We start from the raw sequence: 24,506 nt of genomic DNA, 5'->3' as shown, positions 1-24,506 counted from the left end.
TCCCCCACCCCCAATTATTTTTTTATTTTCAAAGGACACGTCACTTCACTGCAACGGAAAGGGAGGACCGAACCGGAGTGACAACCGGAAAGCCAATCACATGTTAGTGAAGTCACTGTTGGTTGACGCTAAGCCAATAAGCGCGCACGCATGATGCGGAAGGGGTGGAGCATTTTCCATGGTAGTTCCCATATGTCTGAAGTGTGCAGGTAGCTGAAGCGGAGCTGGTGAGTTCTTGCTTTTTGTTTGGCGTTAAAAGCACATCTAGTTCCAATGAAGACTGTTGGTGTTTGCTTTTAGTCTGCCCGTTTATTCTGAACCAGCTATTACATTTTTTGTCGGATTTGGCGTGCGGCTACGTTTTCTTTAAGCAGCAACAGCTAGCTAGTTTACTAGCCTAGTTAGCTAGGTTTTTTTTGTTTTAAATCTAGGTTGTGTGGAGCAGAAAATCACTCCGCTGACTACTACTTTTTAGAGCATACGTACAGGTAAAACACATTTGAATATTTGCTTCTTTGTATGATAATGATTGTAATGCAGTTGTACATTTCAGGACGTTTCCATTACTAGCTGTTAAAAGTAGGATGGTCGCTCTAAGTAACCAACAGGAGAGAAAAACGTGGGTTTCTTAAAACCCCTCAGTTCAGTTATTAGCTGTAATGGAATACAAACTGGACGGCTTCGAGCACAGAGCCGCACTCGTCTGAACAGCTGCTTCCTGGTTTGTTCGCTTCATGTAATGCGTGGCATTACTGGGTTGGATTAAAGCATGGAAGTTAACATACAGAGTTTGTCCTTGTCCTTTAAAATTCGAAAAAAAAGCTGAACGTTATATACCTAATTTAACTTGGCTTTTGTCAGTTAGGCAGTTAAAATATTTCTCATAGTTCGTTTACAATACGTTGAAATGTGCTTAAAATCCCCAATGTGAATGCTTTGGGGTTTCTGGTTGTCCTGGCAGGTACAGTCAGGTGTCTACAGTCGGCAATATGACCAAGCTGGGTTTTCTACGGTTGTCGTATGAGAAGCAGGATACCCTGCTGAAGCTGCTCATCCTGTCTATGGCTGCAGTTCTCTGTGAGTTCTCTGCAGGTGTTTTTGCTGCAGGATTTTCTCATTGTTGAAATGAACACTTAAGATGCTTTCTGTTTTCCCTTCCCATCAGCATTCTCCACTCGACTTTTTTCTGTGCTGAGATTTGAAAGTGTCATCCATGAGTTCGACCCGTAAGGAATTTATTTTTTAAGTGTAGAGGGAGTGTCATAATCCCATTCTCACTTACAACCCCCCTTCCCCCAACAGATATTTTAACTACAGAACCACCCGCTTTCTGGCTGAGGAAGGATTTTACAAATTTCACAACTGGTTTGATGACAGGGCATGGTATCCTTTGGGAAGAATCATAGGTGGCACCATTTATCCAGGTAGAAATTCTGAAATGCATTCTTTAAATGCATAAGAGAATTTCAAATTGACAACATTAAGATGAGTCACTGAGTGCCATTTTTGCAACTTTTTCAGGGCTCATGGTTACATCTGCTGCGCTGTACCACATCCTTCATTTTTTCCACATCACCATTAACATTCGAAATGTCTGTGTTTTTCTGGCGCCCTTATTCTCCTCCTTTACTGTGGTGGTCACTTATCACCTTACCAAAGAGTTGAAGGTAAGTGTTCTTTTTACTTTCAGATCCTCAGTTTGAACTTTCACAAGCAGAAGATATTTATTAAAAAAATGTGTTTCTGAGATCACTCATTGGAAGTTCACATATTTCTTAAAGAATAGTTGTAAGCTGTGTAGTCTGATATGTGCTTGGCCGATGGACTGGCCCTCTACTAAACCTCTGCTTCCTCAATAGAAGGCAAGTCTCGAAATAAAGAGTCAAAGTAATCTATCCACCTAGTGAAGATGTATTTGTGTAAAACAACTTCCTCTCCCAAAGCTGAATAGTTTGTCAGAATTAAATTAAGGCTGACAGGTGGTCCCCCTTCATGCCTAAATTAACAGAGAGGGACTGTTAAATCACTTAATTATTAAATACTTGAATGAGCTTTAAAGCGACCATCAACTTTATTTATACTGCACTTTTCTTCTAAACAAATAAAATGCAAAGTGCTTTACATGCTTCAAGAGCATTAACGTATAAATGGACGCAATCTTTTTGTTTTGTTGCTGCTTCCTTTGGGGTAGTGCAGCCTAGATCAAACCCTGTCCTCCATTTTTGCCTCATGTCCTCTTGACTTCATACAATGTCTACAGAAAGACCTTTCCTCTTGACATCTTTCTTAGTAGCGCCAACCTCAACGTCCTTTTTACCAACATGATCTATGTTCCTCCTCTCAACTTGTCCAAACCATCTCCACTTTCTTCGCTGCAATTGATCTAAAAAATCAATAGCTTGATTTAATGGAGTCATTCCTGATCAGAGAACCTCAACATCTGGAAAACCGCAGAGCTCCCTCCAGCTCTGCCTTCTGTCTCCATCAGAGCCACTGTCTGTAAACTAACATGGTTGCTCTAAACAGTCTTCTACACCTTACCTGAAACCGTTTACCTGTTCAACATGCTTCCACATCCCTCTTCAACTAATTCCCACACTGTTTGTTGCTCAGGATTGTTGAAACCTCCACAATAATAGTCCTCCACATTCTTCACCAATGCTCGCTGTCATCTCACTCTTTGACTTGAGTTTCTCCTGCTAGGGTTGCAGAGGAAACCTCCAACTCTGTACAGTAGATGTTTCTCAACCTGCCATCTGCTTTCACTATATATCACAATGTCATTTGTGGAGACACTTGCCAAACTCATCTGTTGTCAGTCTGTCCATCACCATAGTTAACAAACCTGATCACACCTTCACCTTGAACCTCAGTTACATATCACATCTCACCACAGTTCACTTACAGTGCCTTGCGAAAGTATTCGGCCCCTTGAACTTTTCAATCTTTTGCCTCATTTCAGGCTTCAAACATAAAAATATAAAACTGTCATTTATTGTGAAGAATCAACAAGTGGGTCACAAACATGAAGTGGAACAAAATTTATTGGATATTTCAAACTTGTGAAACAAGTTAAAAATGGAGATATTGGGCGTGCAAAATTATTCAGCCCCTTTACTTTCTCTCCATACAAAAAGATTCCCCACGCTATAAACATCCCAAGGAGCACTGTGCAAGCAATAACAATGAAATGAAAGGAGTATCGGACAACTACAAATCTACAAAGACCGTCTAAACATTCAGCTCAAATAAGAAGACTGTTCAGAGATGCAGTCAAGAGTCCCATAATCACTCTGGATGAACTGTAGAGATCTACAGCTGAGGTAGAGAGTCTGTCCATAGGACAACAATCAGTCGGATACTGCACAAATCTGGCCTTTATGGAGGAGTGGCAAGAAGAAAGCCATTACGTAAAGATATCTATAAAAAAAGTGTTTAACGTTTGCCACCTGGGAGACAAACCAAACATGTTGAAGAAGGTGATCTGGTCAGATGAAACCAAAGTCGGAACTTGTTGGCAACTATCAATAATCCAAACAACTAACAATCCAAAACATAACGCAAAAGCTACAATGGAATGGTTCACAAATAAACAGAATCCAATGGAGAATCTGTGAAAAGAACTGCAAACTACTGTTCACAAAGGCTCATCACCCTGGACACACCATCCAACCTCACTGAGCTCCAGCGGTTTTCCAAAGAGGAATAGGCAAAAATGTCAGTCCATCCATGTGCATGACTGAAATACCCCATGCGACTTGAGGCAAAAGGTGGCGCTACAAAGCTAAATAATTTTGCATGCCCAATTTTTCATTTGTTAAAGTTTGAAATATCCAATAAATTATGTCCCACTTCATGATTGCTTCATTATTGTGAATATTCAAAAGTTACATATTATAACTAAATGGCCTTATGGCTGCAAAAAAATTGTATTTTTTTTATAGTCATGAGATTTTGTGGCTCTTAATGGGTTTTGTGGGTAAGAAACACAATTCTAAGAACACATACACACTTCCTATACATGCGCTGTATATGCTGGCGGTGGAATATTTACAATAAATCCATATCAAACTTTAACATCTAGTCCACACATGTCAAATGAAGCTTTAATAAATATTTCCATAACAATTAAAACTCAATATTTGGTGGGAAATCTGAATTGTTCTGCTTCACATCTCAGCCCATCAATCCTCCCTGTGATTATTTCCAGGATTAAATGAATAAACTTCAGGTTAGATTCTTATAAGTTAATACTGTAAATGTAGAGTAAAATAAACCAGTCTTTTCAACGCCTCTTTAAAATGAACTGATCCAAAATATTTGGCTACCTAAAAAGAGCCAGAAATCCTATCACTAGTAGGACATGTATGAAGAATTTAAAATTAAAACTGTTTCTGAATATTTCTTTATTTTAAAAACGTTTAAAAAAAGCATGTTGTTGCGTGGTAACTACAAGTGGCAGGCCACAAGCCCCCTGCTTTGCTCCATTCTAATGCATTCACTTGAAGACAAATGGATCTATGTTTGTGTTTTCCTGGCCTGAGCTGGCATCTGCCTCAAATGTTCGGCTACATAGCTCCAATATTGCTTGCCACTTTAGTTGCTCTGCTAATGTTAGGTTGGGGTTGTGAGGGTCTGTGAGCTAGCAAGAGAGAATATAAACAAAAGCGCAATGGATTATCAGCGCAGGCTCACTCCATGCATTATAGGCAGACTTAGCAGTTTGGGAGCCCCAGACCAACAATAACATGGAGCCCTCTGCAACGGTTGTATTCAATAAAATTAAAAAAAGCCTTGCCTATAGGGTAAAACGTCAAATAATTTCTTTACTGGTCCACTTTTAGACGTCAATGTCAAGAATCCAAAAGTTTTGATAAAAATTTAAGTACCTTAATCACAAAGAAATGCATTTGATATTTTATGTATTTTTTTTTACTTGGAAAAAACATTAACTTTATTGAATACACTAATTTGTTAATCCCTCACTTTTTAGAAGAAAAATTCAGTTTCAGGAGTGATCCCACTCACACACTTATGCATTTTTTTGAGTTACTAAGTCTATTAATGCATTAGTTAGCAGTTAACTAATGCTTATTAAACTTTACTTAATGCATAGCATGACTATATTTACTGAGTTCTTTACATTTTAGCATGACAACCATATGAACAATTCTGTTTATGTAAAACAATTCTTTTTGTTTTTAGGATGCAGGTGCAGGTCTTTTGGCGGCTGCCATGATTGCTGTGGTGCCTGGCTATATTTCCCGCTCTGTTGCTGGTTCCTATGATAATGAAGGTATTGAATTTTTTTTTTTTTTAAGAACAGGACAGCATTTGTTCTCATCTTTTCTTACAATTGCTCATCGGTTATCTTTTACAGCCTTCATTTTACACTATTCATATTACTTGTATATTTTGGATTCTTTTGACTCTTTAATTCTGGTTTACATGTTTTAAACAAATGTTCCTAAAGATGGAGCTAAAAAAAACGAATTAGACAAAATTGTTTCTTACTCCAGCTCTACTCTCCTGCTCAGGTATTGCCATTTTCTGCATGTTGTTGACTTACTACATGTGGATCAAAGCTGTCAAGACAGGATCAGTGTACTGGTCATCTATGTGTGGGCTGGCATACTTCTACATGGTGAGAAAGCAAAAGAGCATGTCCTTTTTAAAGTAATTCAAGCTAACAAAAAGTTTGTCTGTCTTTGGGGTTAGGTTTCCTCCTGGGGTGGCTATGTGTTCCTGATCAACCTGATTCCTCTCCATGTCCTGGTTTTGATGCTCACAGGCAGATTTTCCCACCGCATATATGTGGCGTACTGCACGGTTTATTGTCTGGGCACCATCCTTTCTATGCAGATTTCTTTTGTTGGATTCCAGGTAATAAGTTTTGGGCCAAGAGTTGTATTTCTTGCACAATTATTGCCATTTTTAATAAAAGAAAATGTGGAGGAAGACAACTTCGTCTTGTGACTTTTACAACACCTTCTTGTATTTTTTTTGTATGTTAGCCGGTGCAGTCATCGGAGCACATGGCAGCCTTTGGTGTGTTTGGCTTGTGCCAAATCCATGCTTTTGTGGATTATCTGCGCAGCAAACTCAACACCCATCAATTTGAGGTGCTTTTTAAAAGTGTCATCTCACTGGTAGGCATTGTCCTGCTGTCGGTGGGTGCTGTTCTCATGGTGACTGGTAAGACCATTGTTAAGGTGAGAACACAGCTTGAGTCTTTTACTCATCATCATTAACCCAAAGTTATGATCTTTCAGGTAAAATATCTCCATGGACTGGTCGTTTCTACTCGTTGTTGGACCCCTCTTATGCCAAAAACAACATTCCTATCATTGCGTCTGTCTCGGAGCACCAGCCCACAACCTGGTCCTCTTACTATTTTGACCTCCAGTTGCTTGTCTTTATGTTCCCAGGCAAGTGGATTAAACAAAAAATAAATAAAACTCCATACCATTGTCTTAACTTACCAGTCTTTCATTCTTTTCAGTTGGACTTTATTACTGCTTTAACAACCTTTCTGATGCCAGGATCTTCATCATCATGTATGGAGTTACCAGTATGTACTTCTCAGCTGTCATGGTATGCCAAGGTTTTCTGCCTTTTATTATTTGTTTTGTCTATTGCTTAAGTACGACGGAGTTTTAGGGCCAGTTTTAAATTACAACTTTTAAGTCGTAAATTTGAGAAAAAATTTCGTAAATTTGATTTTTTTTCTCATAAATTTATGATATAAAAAGTCATAGATTAATGAGGAAAAAACACCAAAGTTTTTCGTTCATCAGAGCCTAGCTTGAAGATATAGAGCCTTTTGTGAACTTTTATTTCTGGATGGGTTTAAAAAACAGAGATTCTGAACCTTTTGGCGACTCAAAATCAGATTATTTTCAGTGGAGTTTTCTTTCTGGGGTTTGGTGTCAGTAGAGCGGAGTTTCATCTGTAAAATAAGGAGCTCAGAGACACGTTTGGGTGTAGAGGACCGCTGCAGCCTTTATTCTCCTTTTCATTCACAAATCCTGAAGTTCATTTTAGGGTTGGGCGATGTCCCTTAAATTGGCCGTTGACGATGTTTGCTGTCAACCATCGGGATGGACGATGACATCGTCGGGGGAGGGGGGTATTTTTACATTTTACGTTCTTATATAACTGCTATTCGTTTTTTTGCTTTTTTCATTTTATTTCCCAACTAATGACTAATCCGTGATGATCCAGTATAAACTGAGGGAAGTGACTTTAACAAAAAAAGTAACAAACAAAATAGAAAAGAAGTAGTCCGCTCCCGCACTTCACTAGTGAAGTGGACCGGCGGAGCGCGGACTTACAGCTTTGTGTTTGAGGGGAAGGGGGGGGGGTTGCTTTGTTACATGAGCGCTATGTGTGGGAGATTTAAGACTGCGATCCGTCCCGCAGCTCTAGGGGTACAAGCAATCGAACTCAGAACCGGGTCTAAAAGTGTGTGTCTGAGCACAGCTCGGATCGTCAGCACACACAGCGGTTTGAGCTTCAAAGCAGAAATGTCGCTCAGTCCTTAGAAACGATTCAAACAATCACGCGGATTTGTGTTTCCAGTCGTGTCCCGACTAAATAAAGGCTGATGTTATTCTTACATGTCTACGTGCAGCCAGCAAGCAGCACCACCCAAAGCTAATGTTGTTAGCCCGTGTTAGCATACTGCTAATCCTGGCTTTGTTCAGAAAAAGCACTGACCACACGGATTAAAATTCAAATGATGAGCGAACAGGTGTTTCATAATAACGTAACATTATTAAAAGCACGTTTAGAAGATCATCTCGTATTTTACCGAGCTGACATGTCAATGTATATAGCCGCTCGGAGCTGTTTAACATTGTTTTGTATTGAATTGTTACATTCAATAAAGTTTGAAAAAAAAAAGCCGCTCGGCGGAATTTATATCCTTCCGGTTTTCAAACCCTACTGCGCATGTGCGAATGATTTATTCCGACGGAAAGTGTGACCTTAGTGAACGTTTTTATATTCTGAAAACATTTTTCTGGGCCCATGTACACGGTTGGATTCTAATCCGACCATTGATCCCATCAAGATATTTTGTACATGTAACTGCGGCTTATGGTGTCGACGCGCAACATGGCGGGGGCGGGGCATCACGATGGTGGTCTCTCCATCGGGATGTCAGTCACCCATCACGATGGACGATGATATCGTCCATCGGCACAACCCTAGTTCATTTGTCACCTTTTGTCATGAACCTGTCATCCCAACACCAATGCAGAAGTAAACAGTGTTACATACGTCCCGTTTCAACATAAAACAATAAAGAAGAATGAAAATAGTCCGTTATATTAGCATCAGAATGTTGAAAATGCCAAAAAGTACTCCTCCGTCACACAAACGTAGAGATCTTTCTTTGGTGGAGGAAGAAGGGATTCAAGTGCAGGGACACTGATGTCTTTATCAACAGACTGCAGAGATCCTGCAAACCACCCATCAATAAATAAAACACTAAATCGTAAATCAAACTAGTGAGCTTCCAAACATTTGGAACGTTCTCAATAAACATTCAGCTCACCTGTTCCATTGAGTTTAGTCGGTCTGCTCTGCTGCTGCGCGGCTTTTACTTGCTTCTCTGTATGCTCACTTCCACTTTAATTTCATCAACTCATAAATTTACGAGTATTTTCTCGTAAATCTGCAACTTAAAATCTCGTAAATTTACATTTTTTTTTGGTGGCCCTAAAACTCCGTCGTACTTAAGAATGTCAGAATGTATAAAACAAATGTATGATTTGCATGTAAGCTGAAAACTTAAGGTCAATTTGTTTAGGTGGGGTCTATTAGAAATTGTGCTTTTGCCACGCCAGTGTGACATTATTCAGGGAGAAAATGTGGCACAGGTTATCTGCAATGAATTTGTTATGCATGTAAAAGATGTTCCCAAAATGAGTGAAATGCTGCTTTTGTATTTTTTTAGAGCACACCTAAGGTTTATGCTGTTTACAGTTGGCTTTACTAAGTATGGAAGCAATTCTGTAGCATAATTAAAAATAAGTCAAAAACAGAAATGCTTTGCTTTTTCATTTTAATTTTGAGTCAAAAAATGCAGTTTCATTTTGAAAATGAAAAGGCATTTCTGGTTTTGAATTTTGTTTTTTAATTATGCTATAGAATTGCTTCCATACCTTAGATCCCCGACAAGATATGCACACAAATCACTGTTTTGAATTTGCAAGTTCTTATGGTTACTTGTGTTACTGATTATAGGTTAAACTGATAACAAAATTTTAAAAAAGCGTGTTTTTTTTTTGTTTTGTTTTTTTAATGAAAGAAACGTCTAAATGTACTTGGTATTTGTGTAGAGCAAATGCCGTCGGGCAAAACAAGAACTCCAGATGAGGTTAAAAGGGAACTGGTAGGATGAGAGTTAAAGAACAGAAAAAAATTCCTCATAATTAAAAATGGCAAATGACAGGTAAAGAGGTAAAATAAGATGCCTCTGACAAAGGGCAGATAATTGCCTGGGTATGCCATACAGCCTTAACTTAAAGGGCAGGCCAACAGGTATTTCATATTACTGCTCAAGTTAGCTGGAATATGATGGGTTAAATTACTTCAAGGAAAAATTTCTCAAATGAATTCCAGTATGGTATCAATCAAATTGTCAAAACCCAGGCTTGTTAAGAAATTATTCCAAAGATGACTTTGCTACCTGGACATTTTTTTTAATAAAACCCACATAAAACTTTTATTTTTTTTAACAGCCATGGCCAAACGTTTTGAGAATGACGCACATATTATGTTCCACAAAGTCTGCTGCCTTAGGGTTTTTTCTGGTGTTTTGTCAGAAGATTAAGTATACTAAAAACATACCGTAATTTCCGGACTATAAGCCGCTACTTTTTTCCTGCGCTTACAGCCGTGCGGCTTATTCAGTGAAGCGGCTAATTTATGGATTTTATTGGCGGCCGCCGTGTACGTATTTTCGGACACGGTGAATGGTTTGAATTCTCTAACACCAAACACAAGTCATTTATATTCAACACACCTCTAAGCAGCCAAACAGCATGGACCTGACTTCAGGTCTTAGACACTTCAGTCATGGTTCATCAAAACGAAGCACGCATGCCCGGCCGCATCCCAGAATCCTTTGGTGCCATTAGACCCAACGTGCACGTGATCGCCGCTACAATATGATGAAGCTTTCAAGTTAAAAGCAATCGTTAAAAGCAGCGTGAAAAAATCCATCACCAACGGGTTTGGAAAAGCCGGTCAGCTGCGTGACGGAGAGAACAGTGCATGTGGGAATAACATCAGCCTTTATTTTGTCGGGACACGACTGGAAACACAAATTGACGTGATCGTTTTAACGGTTTCTAAGGACTGAGCGGAGTTTTGCATTGAAATGCTCACAGCCTCCGTGTGAGCTGGAGACTGCGTGTCGTGTGAGCTGCGGAGCCGATGGCAGTCTGAAGGCTCCCACACGTAACACCGCATCCGCCCCTCATACACAAAACGTACAGTATTAAGTCCGATTGCTCTGCACAGACACGATTTGCTCCGTCCACCGGCGCAATGGGGACGAAGCGCTCCTCCTTGAAGCCGCCATGGCCAGAGCTGTCGGAGTAGATAGGAAGGGGAGACAAGGAGCGCGCGGGAGCGCGGAGGCGTCGAGCCATTCTGCAGGCTGCAGCCAGGGCTTACTCGAGGCGTCCCCGGAACAACAGTGTTTGTTGTGGAAGGAAACTTCTGACCCACGCGCCGCGAGGAGGCGCGCGTATCGCGCTGAGGTGCGCGCTTTTCAGTCGCCGCTGCTTTATTTTACTAGCGTGTTTTTAACCAGCCCTGTTACTCCCATAACGCTGCCGCGACACAAGCGGAAGGAGAGCTTTTCCCGTTCGCCCCTCCATCTACTGCTGCTACTTGCTCATTCTTAAACACGTACAACAGTGTGGCGAGCCGGGCGTTGGCCCCGCCTTTAGCCCCTAAGACTCATGGGAAATGGGGGATCGCGGATGTAAATTTCCTCATCATAACTGAGGGATGTAATGTTGATTATATGGTTACTGTTTGTAATTTTATGTATGATACCTAGATTGTCAATAAGTAAAAAAAAAAAAAAAAAAAAAAACCATAACTGAGGAATTTGTGAACAGAATAGAGGTGCATACTGTTTGGCAGATGCAGATATACTCAAATACATGGGCCTGAGACAAAACTGACTCCACTCACTGTGTGCTAATGAATCACACTTACTCTGTGAGTCAGGATGTGATCCGTCAGGATGACAATGTTGCCTAATTCATGCGGCTTGTACTCCGACGCGGCTTGTGTATGTATAAAATTAGTTAAACACGTGAAAATAAGTGGGTGCGGCTTGTAATCGGGTGCGCTTTGTAGTCCGGAATTTCAAGAATTGTATAAATATCAAAAGCTTTCGTTGACAATCTGAGTTTATTTGCAGTGTTTCCCCTACTTTTTCAACACCTTTGCAATTCTCCTTAGCATTCAACTTCTGGACCGAATTCTGACTGATGGCAGTCCATTCTTGCATAATCAATACTTGGAGTGTGTTAGAATTTGTTGGTTTTTCTTTGTCCACCAATCTTTTGAGGAATTGATATCTGGGGAGTTTCCTGGCCATAAATGCAAAATATTTATGTATTTTTCCCCAAGCCAATAAGAATGATTTTTGCTTTATGGCAAGGTGCTCAATCATGCTGATAAATGCATTGTTCATCACCAGACAGCTGTTGGATGGTTGAAAGAAGTTTCTAACTTGCCTTCACACTATAAATTCATATTAATTAATCCACCAGGGATTTTTACTTTTTTTCCTGCATGAACAGGTGCTGTAGTCGCCATGATCATGTTTATTTATAATTCTCCTTTGTCACATGATGAGTTGAGATGTCATTAGGCCCCCCTGTCACCTGTTGTAGTTTGGGTTTTTTGGTTTGAAAAAGAGGGTGCACGGGTCACAGTATTTTTTTGTTGACTGCTTTTCGTATTTGCTTTTCATGAACTCTTTTCTTTGATCAATCATAACTTATGTGTCATCTGTGGCAATGATGAAATGCATAAAATCACGACACAGCCAGTGGATTTTTTTGTCACATTTTTTTTAAGCGCATTGCAAGCAAAGACCTGCCACAGCCTCTCTAGCGGCTCATAAGCCCGCAGCGGCTTCAGCTGCACTTTTTGCAGAAAATACTTTAAGTTCTAGTTGACGCCCGGCAACACCAAAATTCAAAGCTTGGCTTGGCATCTGTCTTATAAGGGATTAGAGGTCTAGAAGATAAGAGGTCTCATCATATAACTGTCAAAGCTATGATCCAGATTCCTAATAGGTAAACTGAAAAGAAGAAATGTAACTATGACAGAATGAATGTAGTAAGCAATTCTTAGTAATTTATTGATGCCTTCACAGGTGCGTCTGATGCTGGTCCTTGCTCCTGTGATGTGCATCCTGTCAGGGATAGGGGTGTCCCAGGTCCTGACAACATACATGAAAAACTTGGATGTCAGCCGACCAGACAGGAAAACAAAGAAACAACTGGATTCTACCTACCCCATCAAAAACGAGGTACGAGTAAGATGTAGCTGATTTTCTGTCAAAGTAGCTATGTTTTTTATGTACATAATTCAAAAAGTTAAAAATTGAGAGCACACTCTTTATACAATCAATTTGTGATGTCACGAAGGATTCAAAATGGCTCCCAAATGGGGGAAATTGGTACTCATGAAAGTCATTAGAAAGCATTTCATCTTTAAATTATTGATGTTGAGCTTTAGTTACAGTGTCTCAAACTGAGTGCACCACTTAAATTTCTGCAGATGTTTATAACTTTCCATAGGACAACACTGCAAATATAACTCTGACACAATGAAAAATGGTCAGTGTTTCTTTTATGGCAGTGAAAATGTATTTTCCCTTCAAAAATACTCAAACAGGCATCAATAGCCAAATCCCTGGCAACAAAAGGGAGAACATCCTTGCATAAAAATACCTAAACTTAACACAATTAGTCATTTTCCTTTCTTGGCGCCATGTGACTCATTGGTAGTGCAGTGTTTCAGGTGTCAGGTACCGTATGTTAAATTTTGTATTAAAGTTCTCACACTCTCTATCTGGTCACTGGAAGTTCAACATGGCACCCAGACACATTTTGCGTTTTTTGGGTAATTTTATTAGCTTTTACTATAATGCAACAGTGTAACTTACAATTTTAGCAGCAAGTAATTACACAAAATTGGAAATTAGGACAGCTTCAATAAACATTACTTGGAAAGGTTAGCCAAGATGTAAAGTTCAACAGAAGATTTAAAATGTCGTTAATACTTTCATTTACTTATTTTTCTTTAATTTACCTTGCTGCACCTGATGGCCCTTAGCGGTCTCCCACCCAAGGACTAAACCAGGCCCAATCCTGTTTAGCTTACAAGATGGGGTGTCACCAGGGCAGTACGGCAATGCTTGTCCACTTATGTATTGTAGGGTTACCTATACACGAAAGTGCATGAGAGGTACAGTAGGAACAGACCCAGATTCTTATATCCTGCATTTGATGGTTTATACCCTGAATTAACAAGGAACATAGGAGTTCAATTCTTTGAGCATGGTGGATTTTTGCCTCTCTAAATAATCACATTGCTGGTGCTCTTTCTCTCTATTTTTAACTCTGTGATTTAATTTGAAGCACTTTTAATTTCATTCTTGTAGTTGAGCAACTCCATTTTATTGGTCTAACGAATTTGAACCTAAAGACTTCCTTTCTACTTTCTTTTAATGATGGCCACTGCTGGTTTAAATGTAACTTTTGTTTTACTCAAACCCACCAGGTTGCCAGTGGGATGATTTTGGTCATGGCTTTCTTCCTTATCACATATACCTTTCACTCTACCTGGGTGACCAGTGAAGCCTACTCATCACCTTCAATTGTCTTGTCTGCCCGTGGCGGTGATGGTAGTCGCATTATCTTTGATGACTTTAGAGAGGCCTACTACTGGCTCCGCCACAACACTCCTGAGGTGAGGCATTTTTCCCCCCAAAAACAGAACAGGCTTCACAAAACGAAGATGCAGCAATTACTAGCGAGAAATTCAGCACAGGACTTAATTTTTAGGTTTATTTTCTATTTCTTGCCTGTGGTTACAGGATGCCAAAGTCATGTCATGGTGGGATTATGGCTATCAGATAACTGCCATGGCAAATCGAACTATTTTAGTGGACAACAACACATGGAACAACACCCATATCTCTAGAGTTGGACAGGTGAGCAGACACTTATGAGTGGTATTTTTTAATTGGAGCCAAAATTGGAGCGACCACCAGTGTGTGAATGTGTGAGTGAATGTGTGTGTGACTGGGTGAATGGGTCTGTGACTGTAAAGCGCTTTGTCCTTGTAGGAAGAAAGGCGCTATATAAGTATACGCCATTTACCATTACCATTTACCAAAATTATGACTCAACTCTGGTGTCTCCTCAGGCCATGGCATCAACCGAGGAGAGAGCCTATGAGATCATGAGGGAGCTGGATGTCAGTTATGTTCTAGTAATCTTTGGAGGACTTACTGGCTATTCTTCAGATGGTATGTCTACAATTATATCTTTTTACTGTTTCTCAAAGAAGCTTTTTTGTCATGATGGACCACGACAGAGAGGCCACGGAGTAAAGGACTTAAAATTGTAATTCAGAGTACCGTATTTTCACGAGTAACACAAACTGCGCGCTCACACACTCAATAATAATAATAAATTTTATTTATATTGCACTTTTCATTAAATGAAACCTTAAAGTGCTACAAGATATGAATAAAACTCAATTAAAAAGTGTGCACATTTTAATGCAAAGCTTAAAACTATAAAAGTAGCACTTAACAAGCAAAGAAAAATGAAACTGTCACCAGTCATAGGCTTTTTTAAATAGAAATGTCTTTAAAAGAGCTGTAAAAGAGTCCAGGGTCTGTGATTTTCTGAGATGAACAGGAAGGGAGTTCCAGAGCCTTGGTGCAGTAGAACAAAGTGCTCTGTCTCCCATCGTGTGGAGCCTGGTGGGCGGGACCTGAAGAAGGAAGTTGCCTGATGAACGGAGGGTACGGGGATGTTTCCGGGGAATGAGGAGTTCCTGGTCGTGCCTGACCAGACATGCATTTGTAGGTGATGATGAGAAGTTTGTATTCAATCTGGGATGAAACAGGAAGCCAGTGCAGTGATTTCAGGATGGGGGTAATGTGTTCATATTTCCTGACTCCTTTTAGGATTCTGGATGTACTGAAGTCTTTTTATATTTTTGTTGGGAATACCAGAAAAGAGGGAGTTGCAGTAGTCTAGCCTGGAGGAGGTAAAGGCTTGGACAAGTGTTTCTGCGTCTGGAAGTGATAAAAGGGGCCGGAGTTTGGAGTTTGGTAGGTGGTGGAATGAGGTGTTGTATAGATCTTTTATGTGGTTGTTAAAGTTTAGCTGCGGGTCAAACTGTACTCCTAGGTTGGTGACTGATGAGGAAACAATGATGATCTGACTGTTGAAAGTGAACTGGGATATTGAGGAAGAATTTTTCTGCTGGGGGGCTAACAAGGAGTGCCATGGTTTTGCTGCTGTTAAGCTGTTCTGCTCAAACAAAGAGCAGAAGTTCTCAGATTATGGAACCGGCTGGTGACTTTACCTGCAGAGATTTGCACATATAATATTTGATTGGGATAGAGCTCATATTTATCCCTGGTGTAAAGATGTGTTGAACATTCTGTCCTCTGTGAACCTACAATCATTATTTTTTAATTGTTTGAAATGTAAGATAGATAATGTTAAAGAAATTTTAGTTGGTCATTATGAAAAAGAATGGAAAATGAAACTTTGAGAGAAAATGAAAATTACGAACTTATTTGCAAATTAAGGACACATTTTCTGCTGAGCCATATGTTATGTAGAACTTAAAAAGAGGACAAAGATCCTTATGTGCTCAACTTAGAGCAGGAGTGCTCCCCCTACAGGTGGAAGTAGGGCGCTTTTAAAGGCGTTCCTGAGGAGGAAAGACTCTGAGGTCTGTGAACTGCAAGTGGTGGATGAATTTCACTTTTTGTTTTATTGTCCTTTGTACGAAAAACAGACTTTGTATGTATGAGGTAATAGAGTAGAAATGTCCTGATTTATTTTGGTTCTCTGAAGATAAAATCTTAGGTTGGCTTTTTGAAAATGAAATTTTTTGTTTGGCAAATTTTGTGTCAAAGGCATGAACAATAAGAATGGACACTTTGTATTCTGTTAGACTCTGATTAGGGGGGTTATTGGATTTTTGTGATAGGCATGTTTCTTTATGTATTATGTATTTTGTCTTTCAGTGTCATATAAGCCCTTGTGGGCTGGGCACATTAGTGCTTAACACTTAAATAAAATCAATCAATCAATCAATGTAGGAAATTGCTGTTCATCCACGCCTTTATCTCCTCAAGGCACGCAGTGAGATGGGATGGAGCTGCAGTGGAGTTTGGCGTAGTTTTTATGTAGTTCTGTGTGTCATCAGCATAACAATGAAAGGACAACCCATGTTTACTGATGACACGTCCAAGGGGAAGCATGTCAATTATGAAGAGAATAGGGCCGAGAACTGACTCCTGCGGTACACCACATACCACAGGGGGCGGTCTGGACTTGAATCCTCCCATGAGCACATATTCAGTTCTGTCAGTCAGATATGATAGGAACCACTGCAGCACATCTGCTGACAGTCCTACAGAGTTTTTGAGGTGATGCAGAAGGACGGTGTTCCACTGTATCAATAGCTGCTGTTAGGTCCAGAAGAACAAGCAGAGATGGTGATCCTGAATCAGCTGCCATCAGCAGATCATTTGTTACCCTAAGCAGAGCAGTTTCCGTGCTATGGGGTGATCGAAAACCTGATTGGAACTTCTCAAAATGGTTGTTTTGCTTTAGATGGGTTTGCAGCTGTGAAGCGACTATCTTCTCCAGTACCTTTGACAGAAAAGGGAGGTTGGAAATAGGCCTGTAATTGGCAAGTACTTCTGCAGCAGTTTTTGAGGAGGGTGGGATGTAGCCAGTTTGTAGTGAGATATTTACAAGCTCAGTAATAGTTGGGCTCACAGTAGGTAAAACAGACTTGACTGTCGGGAGGGGATCCAAGGCGCAAGTGGATGAATTCATTCCTCGCAGAGTTTTCTCAATGTGGGTTTTTGAAACCACAGTGAAGGATAGGAAGGGTGGTGAGCTTTCAGACAATGAGTCTGAGACCAACTTGTGGTCAGACAGTCCCAGATCATAGACCTGCAGGTTGTTAATAGGGGCTGAGGCAGTTATGAATAGATCTAGAGTGTGACCCCTGGTGTGTGTGGGTGTCCCCACATGCTGCTGGAGACCAAGACAGTCTAACAGGCTCAGAAATCTTGTTGCATAATGACTGGAGGGGTTGTCAACATGAATATTTACATCACCAACAATGACAATGTTGGTTGACATGGAGCAGAGTGATGTAAGTAGATAATTTATTTCAGGCAGAAATAATGAATTTGGTTTGGGGGGCCAATATATAAGAAGCATTGTTATGGAATATGGAGGTTTGCGTTTAAAGGCTAGACATTCCATGGAAGAAAAGTCAGGCAGTGGTAGTGGAGAAAGTTTTCGATCAGCCCGATGAATGACGGCTAAGCCACACCCCATGTCCAGAACTGCGGGCTTTCTTCATGTAGCTGTAACCTTGGGGGCAGGCTTCATTTAGCACTGAGAAGTCCCCTGTTCTGTGCCAAGTTTCAACCAGGCACACAAAGTCCAGTTTCTTATCCAAAATATGATCATGGATGAGGAGGGTTTTGTTTGAAGGAGATTGTGCATTAAATAATTCTATGTTGGCATGAGGCAGATCTGATGGTTGATGCAGCTATCGACTCCATAGCACAGTGTAGTCCACTCCATGTTTTCTGTTTAGCCATGAGCTCCTCAAAGAGGGGGGGGGGGGGTCGGATGGCTGCTGCATAATGCAGGAGTGCCAGTGTTCTGATGACGTGAGGCCAAATGGAGAGTATTTTTGCAGGATTTTGCTGGAGATAAAAAAAACTTATTCCGGGAGCTTCTATGGACATTTCGAGGTTGTCGCAGAAGTCCAAGCTGTTTCACATGGGAGGTGGCAGATGGAGGCAAGAGCCAATAGCTGGGAAACTGAGTACTTGAACTTGACGCTTTGTGCTGTTTGGAGTTACCTGCTTCCAGATGATGTCGCTCAGCTAGTGTTCGTCTCCAGGTGAGGTTGCTCTGCCGGTGTTTGTCAGTCCAGTTGAGTGAGAGAAAAGTAAGTAAATAAAATAAAAAGGCTGAGTGCCTGCCCCTCCTTTTGCAAAGTGAGGACTTCTTTCACGTCCTCACTTCCCTCCCCCTATTCTCATGCCTTCTACTACTCCTGTGCCAAAGTCCCACAACAACACATTAGGTGCACCGCCTCATAGGGCGCCCTCTACAGTTTGGAGAAAATTTAAGACTTTTAAATGCGCCTTATAGTCGTGAAAATACGGTATTTCTTTATTCAAATTGTGGTGAATCTTGAGCAGATGCAAAAATTGCGCTGGAAAAAGCTTGCAAGTTTGATGTACGGTTTACTATGGCATGCCACAAGCCCCCTATTCTGCTCCATTCTGATCATCCACTTGCAGACAAATAGATCCATGTATGTCTTTCCTCATCTGAGCTGGAATCCGGATCATAACTGTAGCTGATAGCTCTGATATTGCTCACTGTTTTTGTTGTAATGGAATGTTGGGGTGTGAGGGGCCGTGAGCTAGTGGGAGAGCATGTAAACAGGTGGATGATGGGAGGAAGCAGGCTTGCTTCGTGCCAACAGTGCCGGTCACTACTCGGAATCGAAAATTTAATGAACTCCTTTCACTCTGCAGAAACTCTCCCCATAAAACCAATGACCTAAGACGTAAAGAATGATCTTTTTTGCCCATCCAAATAACGATGCACCTTGTCACATTACAGATATTAACAAGTTTCTGTGGATGGTCCGCATTGGAGGAAGCACAGAGACAGGGAAACATATCAAAGAACACGACTACTACACTCCCACTGGAGAGTTCAGAGTAGATCGTGAAGGCTCACCTGTACTTCTCAACTGTCTGATGTACAAGATGTGCTACTACCGCTTTGGACAGGTCTACACAGAGGGCAGTAAGTAGTTGCATGTTATTTATTATCTGATGGAGTTCTCACTTGAGGAACTACTCTTGCTTTTTAATCAAAGACGAAACGAGGTAATTTTTTTAACTGTGATGCTGGAATCATTTCATGAATGCCTTGAAAGATGTTTCAGAAGCACAAGGCAAAAGTAACAGCATTTACTCAGAGATGCTTTCCCTCAACTTTCTGTAGAAACTGCATATTAAAGTTGAAATTTACAATGATCACTTTTGTCTTTCAAAACTAATCCAGGACAATTAGGAAAAGATGTATATTTCCAAACACATTACAGATGACTTGTAATTTGAATGTAATTCCTAATTTTATATTATTACTATTTTCAATTATAACATGCCAATCTTTGAATGTCTGTATTACTTTTGGATACAAATTTACATTAAACCTGGCTGTTTGTTTTTTTCCTTTGTAACACTGTACAAATTGGAGGTTTGTACAGGTTTGATAACTAACGATTATCAACCAAGGAATTTTTAAATGAGTTTTAGGGGCACAATTATAATTTTTTTTAAATAAGGTTTCTGCATTATTCTTTAGCAAGTCCTCATTTCGTAAAAATCCTATCCAAGTCGAGCAACAATAAAAAGAATACAAAAGTGACTTATTAAAATGTCGACTCAGAATGTCAGGTCAGCTCAAATGAACTTGGTTGACATTCTTTGCAGAGAGACCACCTGGTTACGACAGAGTAAGGAATGCTGAGATTGGTAACAAAGACTTTGAACTGGATGTGTTGGAGGAGGCCTACACCACAGAGCACTGGCTGGTCAGGATATACAAGGTAAACACTTCAGCTAACTTCATGGCAGCTAAAAATGCCAATTCATGTGAGGGGTTAGTTTGCAAAAGTGTTGCAACTGTGCCAGTAATACATTCAAGTTTCTGAAATGTTGTTTTTCTTCGCTTTTTTTAATAAAAAAACAGATTAAACCACTTTGCAACAAAATGTTTTAACAAAGCTTAATTCATCTTGCAGGTGAAAGATCTTGACAACCGAGGTCTTTCAAGGACTTAAATCTTCAGATGGCCAAGTGAATAACTCTTGAGTGCATGGCACCAAACACTTTCCATGCAGTCTGCAAGAATCTTTTTTTTATTTTATTTTAATCTTATGGGGTAGCCTAATGGGTGTCATTTTCCCCCCTGTCACCAGGAGGCATATTTGCTAATTGTATAGAAGAAGGCACTGTTCAGTTATGTGGTTTTGGATACTGTTTTTTTTTTTTGTTTTTTGTTTCTTTTGTCACAAAATACTCTAAATAAAAAGGTGGAAAATCTCCATGACATCTACAATAAAGTGTCTTTGGGCAGAACTTGCGTTTACTGTGTTATTCTATGTTGCTACTAAATGAATAGCCTTGAAGTTGAGTCATAGCTCTGGAATTAAAAATTTAATCCAGAAACCCTGACTCAACTTCAAGATTAGGTCACTTGGGTAAATGAAAACTTTTGTCCTTTTCCTTTTGGCTTTTCTCTTCAGGGGTCACCCCAGCAAATCGGCTTCCTCCATCTAACTCTTCTTCTGACTCTTTCCCTCTAACACCATCTACCTCCATGTCTTGTTGACTGCACACATAAACCGCCTCTTTGGTCTCAGTGATGAAAGTCTTCCGGGAATTCCCGGAAATCCGGGTTTTTGAGCAAACCGAACGTACTTTCCGGGAAATAAAGACCTGATCTCTACGGACAAATCGCTTTCCGGATTAAAAAATGGTCTGAAATCAGCTAATTTTAGCTTTATTTTCTATATTTCTCCGCAGATCGCTTCCTCTATGGTCGTGGCCATCTCTCGTCTTCCCGGACTAATTGACCAATATCGGGACGTTTTAGTTGCTTTCGGATGCGTCGACGGGTCTGATTGGCTCTGTCTGCACCACGTGGTCAGCGTGACTCGCTTCCCTAGAGACCAAAACTGGCGGACCCACGCTAAACTTTCACAAACACATCTGAAGAGTTTGCGATCAAATTTGTGTTAAAATAATGGCAGGCATCGTCATTATTGAGCGTGGTCACGACCTCAGTTGTGAGAAGACGATAAAAAACAAATTGAAGTGGTCTTGGCTGGAAAAAAAAGATTTTTAAGGTAGTGTAGGTCAAATACTTTTTTGAGTAAAATAATCTCAAAACCACATTTTGAAATAAATTCAATTTTAGTTTTGAGTTTCAGTTTTTATTTTGAATACATTTCTTTATCTAATTTATTTGTATTTCCTAATTACCATGATTTAGTTCAGTATAGTTGACATTAATTACAAGTATTTGATGGTTTGGACCCGCACTCCCTTAAAAAATAATGTTTACAATGTTTAGCTTAGTTTGTATGTTTGTTTTGATATTTCCCAGATTACTTAGTATTGGTGTTAAAGAATTGATGTATTATGTTATAGAATTATAGTTTAAAGCAGATCCCATATTTTGATGTAATTATAGTTTGAGAAAACAGTGCAAGTGGATGTTGTACATCAGTCATTTCTAAAGCAGAAATAATGTATAAATAACTGAGGTATTTTCATAGAATATCATAGTTACTGGTGTTCTTTTTGCCATTTGGGGCTTTGATGTTACTATATTTTAGCAATTGTATGTTTTGCAGCTTTAAGGAAAAGCGTAGATTGTAGGATTGTGTTACTTTGAGCAATTTTCCAAATTCTTTTTTGGGACCAGCAAGTCCTTAATGGAGAGTCAAACTAGGGGTTTGAATGACAAATCATGATGCTCCAATTAGTCTTAGTTTCTTGATAAAGAAGTGAATAACTAGCTGCCAGAATGCACCAGAATGCATCTAAGACCATGTATTTTTCCAAAATTTCGCTCTGTGCCCGCCATATCGCTCAAAGAAAAGTTCAGGGATTTTTTCCTTACCTGACTTTCATCACTGTGTGTGTTTTGCTGTGTCAAGCACTTCTCACAGAAAACGTCACGTGTTTTACATTAATCATCATTAACAACATTGTTTTGTTTTACGGTTTTATCATCATTTCCACATTGAAGTGTTACAAAGAGCTTAGTTGAAGCATAAGAGATACATCCAGTCCGCCACCAGATGCCGCTGTTCTGTGTGGTTTCAAAGCCCTGAATGGTTGGTTCATTTTTTCTGGCACAACTGGGGCTTCTATTCCCATCCCTAATTCTAACGGTCTATTCAGTAAGACAATCAGCTGTGTATCTACGTGATCTCTGCACAACACAACTGATGGTCCCAACCCCATTTATAAGGCAAGAAATCCCACCTATTAAACCTGACAGGCACACCTGAGGAGTGAAAAACATCAAGTGACTACCTCTAGAAGCTCATCAAGACAATGGTAAGGGTGTGCAAAGCAGTAATCAAAGCAAAAGGTGGCTACTATGAAGAACTTACACTATGACATATTTTCAGTTGTTACACACTTTTTCTGTATACAATTCCATGTGTTCAGTTTTGATGCCTTCAGTGTGGATCTACAATTTTCATAGTCATATAAAAATAAATTAAACTCTTTGAATGAGAAAGTGTGTCCAAACTTTTGGTCTGTACTGTATTTTGTGTGTGCGTGCGTGTATATATTCTTAGAGTGAACATGCTGGTTCACTCTAAGAAGAAGTAGGATGATATGGATTTTTATGAAAGTTTTCCAAACAATAACAAGTTCTTTTGATATAAGATTATTCAAGGTCAAGTAAGATACTGCTCTTTATTGTTTAGGGTGTTTTTGTTATTTCATTGACAGTTCCTTTGCAGCTTCACATCAAGGCAAATTCCAGCTGTAAGTTCTTTTCTGCATCACCACAGAAAAAAATAAGCAGTTCATAATGTTTAATAAAGTGAATAAATTAAGTAAAAAAAATAAAACAGACGATCACATGAACAAGAAAAAATCAGTTCTATGAAATGGACACTTTGTGGCTTTTCATTTTTACTTGCAGCTCATTTTATAGTTTTTATGACCAGATGATCTTAGTGCCCAGCCTGTTTGGAGTTCTTGAAAATATTAGAATGAAAGTCATGGAAAAGATTTGATGTCATGGCGGGGGTTGGAGGGAGTACCCAGATGCAGAGAGGAGAAGGCAGGATTTCCAGGTGACAAGGTTTTTGATCAGAACTTTGATTTGAACCATGGACCAGCACAGGTTGAAGAGAAAGACGAGACACAGGTGAGAACTATCAGGACAGATGGGTACCAAAAGTAGAACTTAAAAGTGTAATACAATAACAGGAAACAGAACTAAAAAAGAACCAAATAACAAAAGCAAAGAACTCAAACCGTAAGATTTGAACATGATCTCAAATTACGTTAACGTGACTTCTAGGGCACTCGATTTTGTTTAGATTCTAAGCTATTGATTTTCTTTACTTGTTCTGGAATATGTAGCAATATTGTCTGGCTTAATGCTATAATGTTTCCTAATGATAATCAAAGATTACTACATATCGGTTACCTAAAGTGTGGATCATTAATGTTTACTGAAAAGATGTCGAAATTCTTTCTAAGGATAATCAATAAGCTCTCAGTTTTGGGACTTGATAAGTTGATCTGCAATGATATATGGATTTAATGAAATTGTATTTTGATTATGCTCAATGAGTATTACATGTCTGTTACTGTTTACTGAAATCATGAATGAATGTTTTCTGAAGATAATCAATCACTAATAAGCACTTGATTTTGTAAATTGAAAAGAATCTATCAGATCAGAACTGGATTACAAAAAATTTGTAAAACTATAAAATGAATTAACTAAGTAGGAGTGGGATTAAATAAACTTGCTTCTTCCCACTCTTTTTCAAGCAATAAATCAAACTCTACTTGACTTAAGTTAACAATCACAATATTTGATTAGGCAAATGTGATTAAATGTGTCTTTGTTTTTGTTTGTTTTTATGTACCTATGCATTTCATCATTTCTGTATTGAGTTTGATAAAAAATTAGTGATTTTTCTTATTGTATTGACTACAATTAATGCTTGAAACTTGCTGCCTCAATGAATTGAAATTCAATGGGAAAAAACAAAAAACAAAGTAAAGCAAATTAAATTAAAATCAATTCACAGATCATCCGTGTTTTTTTTAAATGCACAAAAAATGTTTTGAATTGAATGCAATATGCTTCCACGGTTCTTGAATGTTCTTTGGAAAAAGAAAATCCATCCTGCCTTTTTTGTACTGTTAGAGTTGGAAAAAAAGGTCCGTTGTTTGATGAGGCTTTTCAAAATAAATTTGTACGATACAAAACACATCTCACACATCTAAATCGTATAGAAATTGAATACATTACGTACAACAAACTGTTGTCAAATACGTGCTTTATACAACACCGCATCTGTGATAGATTTCTGAGGAA

At 39.3% G+C, this 24,506-nt stretch overlaps 1 protein-coding gene across 3 annotated transcripts; it reads left to right on the top strand.

The window, feature by feature from the left end:
- Positions 1-42: 42 nt before the first annotated feature.
- Positions 43-20,497, top strand: stt3a (STT3 oligosaccharyltransferase complex catalytic subunit A). Of its 3 annotated transcripts, XM_011492878.4 has the most exons (19): positions 43-227; positions 432-488; positions 962-1,077; positions 1,166-1,226; positions 1,303-1,424; positions 1,522-1,667; positions 5,206-5,296; positions 5,538-5,644; positions 5,719-5,883; positions 6,015-6,195; positions 6,273-6,428; positions 6,503-6,594; positions 12,416-12,571; positions 13,828-14,016; positions 14,144-14,260; positions 14,476-14,578; positions 18,969-19,157; positions 19,850-19,965; positions 20,161-20,497. In XM_011492878.4, the coding sequence occupies exons 3-19, from the start codon at positions 990-992 to the stop codon at positions 20,197-20,199; spliced, it is 2,118 nt and encodes a 705-aa protein (XP_011491180.1). In that variant the 5' UTR covers positions 43-227; positions 432-488; positions 962-989; the 3' UTR covers positions 20,200-20,497. The 3 variants fall into 3 exon arrangements, with proteins under 3 accessions (XP_011491180.1, XP_004084644.1, XP_011491179.1); XM_004084596.5 differs by lacking the exon at positions 432-488 and having other exon boundaries at positions 90-227; XM_011492877.2 differs by lacking the exon at positions 43-227 and having other exon boundaries at positions 228-488.
- The last annotated feature ends 4,009 nt before the right edge of the window (positions 20,498-24,506 follow it).

Source organism: Oryzias latipes, chromosome 14 (assembly GCF_053564925.1).
Source record: "Oryzias latipes strain Hd-rR chromosome 14, Olatipes_Hd-rR_3.1".
NCBI lineage: Eukaryota > Metazoa > Chordata > Actinopteri > Beloniformes > Adrianichthyidae > Oryzias > Oryzias latipes.
The sequence above is the reverse complement of the archived record's forward strand: the minus strand, read 5'-3'. Positions and strand labels throughout refer to the sequence as shown.

Bases quoted from the DNA above. Each gene is read 5' to 3' on its own strand.
- stt3a (XM_011492878.4), top strand. From the start codon at position 990: ATGACCAAGCTGGGTTTTCTACGGTTGTCGTATGAGAAGCAGGATACC. The intron at 5,645-5,718 runs GTGAGAAAGCAA...CTTTGGGGTTAG, and splicing joins GGCTGGCATACTTCTACATG to GTTTCCTCCTGGGGTGGCTA. The intron at 5,884-6,014 runs GTAATAAGTTTT...TTTGTATGTTAG, and splicing joins TTTCTTTTGTTGGATTCCAG to CCGGTGCAGTCATCGGAGCA.